This window comes from Borostomias antarcticus (genome assembly GCF_949987555.1).
Source record: "Borostomias antarcticus genome assembly, chromosome: 29".
NCBI classification, from domain to species: Eukaryota; Metazoa; Chordata; class Actinopteri; order Stomiiformes; family Stomiidae; genus Borostomias; species Borostomias antarcticus.
The window spans coordinates 6646336-6651335 of NC_140262.1; the positions used below are offsets into that span (position 1 = coordinate 6646336).

General features: G+C 45.7%; 1 protein-coding gene across 1 annotated transcript in view; it reads right to left on the reverse strand.

Annotated features, from left to right (window-relative positions):
- The window catches only part of LOC311326938 (protocadherin-15-like), a gene marked incomplete at both ends in the record, with an annotated part of 148762 nt that overhangs the window by 3462 nt on the left and 140300 nt on the right, over positions 1-5000 (reverse strand). The window contains 3 exons of the mRNA XM_084459917.1: positions 102-278; positions 4086-4174; positions 4659-4874. Coding sequence (XP_084316043.1) covers positions 102-278; positions 4086-4174; positions 4659-4874 — 482 coding nt within the window. The remainder of the gene's footprint in view (positions 1-101; positions 279-4085; positions 4175-4658; positions 4875-5000) is intronic.

Consider the following 5000-nt stretch of genomic DNA (forward strand, 5'->3'; position numbering starts at 1 on the left):
TGTGTGTGTGTGTGTGTGCTTGTCAGACGGTGGCTGGATAATGGGGTGTTGACAGCCCTGTCCTCCCCCCAGGCCAGGCCCTGCTAGTGGGGGTCTCTCACTTGAACAGCTCCTGTCTGGAGATGGCTCTGTTGGTCAGGGGGTCGATGGCGTACACCATCAGGTCAGACTTGGAGTAGTCCTCCTGTTCAAACCCGTCTCCGAAGCGCCGGGGCCCGATGGACTCCACCACCACCTTGGCCCCCGGGATCTGGTCCTGAACATACCGCTCCAGAATACTGAGGAGAGACACACACACACACACACACACACACACACACATACACACACACACACACACACACACAGACGCACACACACACAGATACACACACACACACACACACAGACGCACGCACACACACATACACACACACACACACACAGACACACACACACACACACAGACGCGCACACACACACACACACACACACACACACACACACACAGACGCACGCACACACACATACACACACACACACACACAGACACACACACACACACACAGACACACACACACAGGCGCGCACACACACACAGACACACACACACACACACACACACAGACGCATGCACACACACATACACACACACACACACACAGACGCACACACACACACACACACACACACATATAATCCACCAAGGTAATTTGAGCATCAGTCAAACAGAATTACACCTTTTTTACTCTGAGCACCGGAGATGAAAACCATGCTTTGCCGTCACAGTGATTGCCGTCCCCCCGCCCCCTGCGCCACGCCAATTCACATCCCACCGGCAACACCTGCCAGCCGTTGAAAAGGCCCTGGAACGAGCTGAAGTGTTTCATCTGCTTCGGCAATTTAGAGGAGGTGAGAGCGTCAGAGAGGGGGTTAAGCCGTGGAAAGATCCGTCGTCCCTCTGAAAGGGGGTTTTATCCAGACACGGCCCTTCAACACATTAGAAGTGCAGCGGCGTCGCAGAGTGACCGTGGGAATGTGAAGAGCATGTAAATGATGAGCTGTGATCACAATATAAAGGAGAGGCAGCTCTACATGACATGGATGAGAGTACACAGTGTAGATGTACGCCATACTAGATAGTGATGATACATATGGATGGATGGGTGCAGAGGTATGATACACTAGATATGTTGTTGGAAATATGCTTGTATAATACTGAACGTACGCTATGCACACTGCTATACTAGATAGGTAGTTGTACTGTAGATATATGCTATACTATATAGGTAGCTGTTTTGGAGATATATACTATACTAGATATATAGTTGTAGTGTAGATAAATACTATACTAGATATGTAGTTGTACTGTAGATATGTGCTATACTAGATAGGTAGTTTACTGTAGATATGTGCTATACTAGATAGGTAGTTGTACTGTAGATATGTGCTATACTAGATAGGTAGTTGTACTGTAGATATATGCTCTACTAGATAGGTAGTTGTACTGTAGATATGTGCTATACTAGATATATGGTTGTACTGTAGATGTATGCTTTACTACAGTAGATAGATGGTAGATATATGCGGTACTAGATAGATGGTAGATATATGCGGTACTAGACCATGGTGATCTAGTGATCTCACATTCTGTTTCCCTCCACAGATCAGTCTGGCCCGTCTCCAACTATTAAAGTGTGTGGGAGTTCCTTCCTTGACAGACTAACTCCTTCAGCCAACTGCCGTATCAAAACTTGCCAAATCCAGTCAGAAGAACAGCAAAAACGTATTTTCATCTGAGAAACTCATGCATGCATACTCTTATTCTTCAGAACACAGTCCCTGATTGGCCTGGTCAAAAAGCAATCGGAGGGCAATCGTTGTAGATAGGGGGAAGTCCACACTGACCTGCGGAGTGAAACTGAATGTGAGCTCGCTAGAATAGGATTATAGAAGCATATAGTTGACTTCATTCAAATGTTCATGCAAATTGGGATTGCATTTTCATTTTCCACTTTTTCATGCATTCTTTCAGTCAATATTCAAAATCAAATGCAATTGTGTGATTTGTATACCTGGTATGCACATTCGCTGTCAATATTTAAATGATAATGAAAAGCCATTTGACATTTCATTTTCAAAGTAATGCCACACTTTGTAGATGACAAAATTCAAATGTTCATTCTAATGTAATCTAATATGCAATCCCACAATAGCATTTTCATTTTCCACTTTTGCCTGCATTATTTGAGACAATATGAAAATTGTTATGCAATAATGTGATTAGCATTTGCATTTCCATGTTCTAGTACACGTCCGCTTTGGATCTGACAAAATTAAAATGTTCATTCTAATATTTATTCTAAATGTTCATTCTAAATGAAATTGCTTGCCCACGCTCTGAAGCCGTTTTACTGACTTTATTTAAATGCTAATGGAACACGGAATTGCATCATCATCATCATGTTCTACCAGCTTGTCAGTCATTCTCTGGGGGCGGGACCATGTTTAATGTGCCGACAGGTGTTGTACCGACACACAACTGCACCGCAGTCTCCTCTTCCAACAGAACGGCCGTTCCTACTGTTTACTCCACTCAGAAAACACCACACAATCACAAGGGGTGCAGTTATCACAAAAAACAATCCTATATTTGAGGTTTTAGCTTTTAAGATGAACACATCGCAATGTGAACCTCAGCACGGTAGAATGCACCAGTGAGCCGACCCAATGTGTCGCACGCTATAACATTCACACCACGTACGCTATAACATTCACACCACGTACGCTATAACATTCACACCACGTACGCTATAACATTCACACCACGTACGCTATAACATTCACACCACGTACGCTATAACATTCACACCACGTACGCTATAACATTCACACCACGTACGCTATAACATTCACACCACGTACGCTATAACATTCACACCACGTACGCTATAACATTCACACCACGTACGCTATAACATTCACACCACGTACGCTATAACATTCACACCACGTACGCTATAACATTCACACCACGTACGCTATAACATTCACACCACGTACGCTATAACATTCACATCACGTACGCTATAACATTCACACCACGTACGCTATAACATTCACACCACGTACGCTATAACATTCACACCACGTACGCTATAACATTCACACCACGTACGCTATAACATTCACACCACGTACGCTATAACATTCACACCACGTACGCTATAACATTCACACCACGTACGCTATAACATTCACACCACGTACGCTATAACATTCACACCCCGTACGCTATAACATTCACACCCCGTACGCTATAACATTCACACCACGTACGCTATAACATTCACACCACGTACGCTATAACATTCACACCACATAACGTACAGTAGTTGTGGTAGGCTATGGCTCAAAACGAGAATCCAATGTCTGTGTTCTAAAATATGTCTAAAATTAATTTCATTTCATGTTATATTGTAGGCTCCATTATATGATAATGTGAGGATTCCCTTGTTTGAAATGCAAAGTGCAAACCCAAACTATTGTGGGATGCCAGAAGTTGGACTGGTTATTTAAGGCTGAAGTGTTTAAAATTGCCAAATATAATTGCTGGAATATAAGGCTGGAATATAAGGCAATCGCAGAAAATGAAAAATTGGTTGTACAGTAGACTATACTAGACACTTTAGATGAATGGGTGTAGTTGTACAATACAATTGATACATAGTTGGATAGTGAAATGTAATGATGCAATGATCAGGCTCAGAAGAGATATCCTGTGAGCCCAGCCTGCTAAATATGCTCAACGACGCTACCTGGCGCTGGTGCATCACTAAAATGAAATAACACCCGTCTGAAATCCCACGAGATTTCCCACGGGATTTCCCCGTGAAATGCTGCGATGGTGAAATGCTGCGATGGTGAAATGCTGCGATGGTGAAATGCTGCGATGGTGAAATGCTGCGATGGTGAAATGCTGCGATGGTGAAATGCTGCGATGGTGAAATGCTGCGATGGTGAAATGCTGCGATGGTGAAACGCTGCGAGGGTGAAATGCCGCAGCGCTGGTAAGTGCTAGAAGCTCCCAGCTGTAGATGCGTTACCTGAGGAGCTGCTCCTTGTTCTGCTCAACCACAGTGGGAGCCACGTTGGAGACCACCACCTGCATGTCCAGCTGGTTGACCACCGACACCTGAAGAACACACACACAGGAACCTGGAGGTCAACATCTAGAACCACACAGGAACCTGGAGGTCATCGTCTAGAACCACACAGGAACCTGGAGGTCATCATCTAGAGCCACACAGGAACCTAGAGGTCATCATCTAGAACCACAGAGGAACCTGGAGGTCATCATCTAGAGCCACACAGGAACCTAGAGGTCAGCATCTAGAACCACACAGGAACCTGGAGGTCAACATCTAGAGCCACACAGGAACCTAGAGGTCAGCATCTAGAACCACACAGGAACCTAGAGGTCAGCATCTAGAACCACACAGGAACCTGGAGGTCATCATATAGAACCACAGAGGAACCTGGAGGTCATCATCTAGAACCACCCACCCTCCACCCACCCTCCACCCAGTCCCATAAATGCAGTGTTCAGACCGACGCCACACCGATAAAGTTGTCCTGGTTTGAATCTGAGCCGAATCATCATCATCATCATCGCTCACCACCACTTCCGCCTTGCTGCTCAGCCCCTCCCCGTTGTTGTCGGTGGCGACGACCTGGAACTTGAAGTAGGAGCGTCGGAGGTTGCGGTACATGATGGCGGTCTTGATGACGCCGCTGGCGAGTTCGATGACGAAGCCGTCTTTACCGTCTGCAGTCGGGGGGATGAGCAGCCGGTACGCCATGGAGCTGTAGTTCCCAGTGTCCTTGTCCATGGCCTGGCGCGCGCACACACACACACACACACACACACACACACACACACACGCACACACACACACACAAAGAGAGGGAGAGAAACCAAACAATGCATAAGCCGTTCACATCATTCACAGGAGGACTTT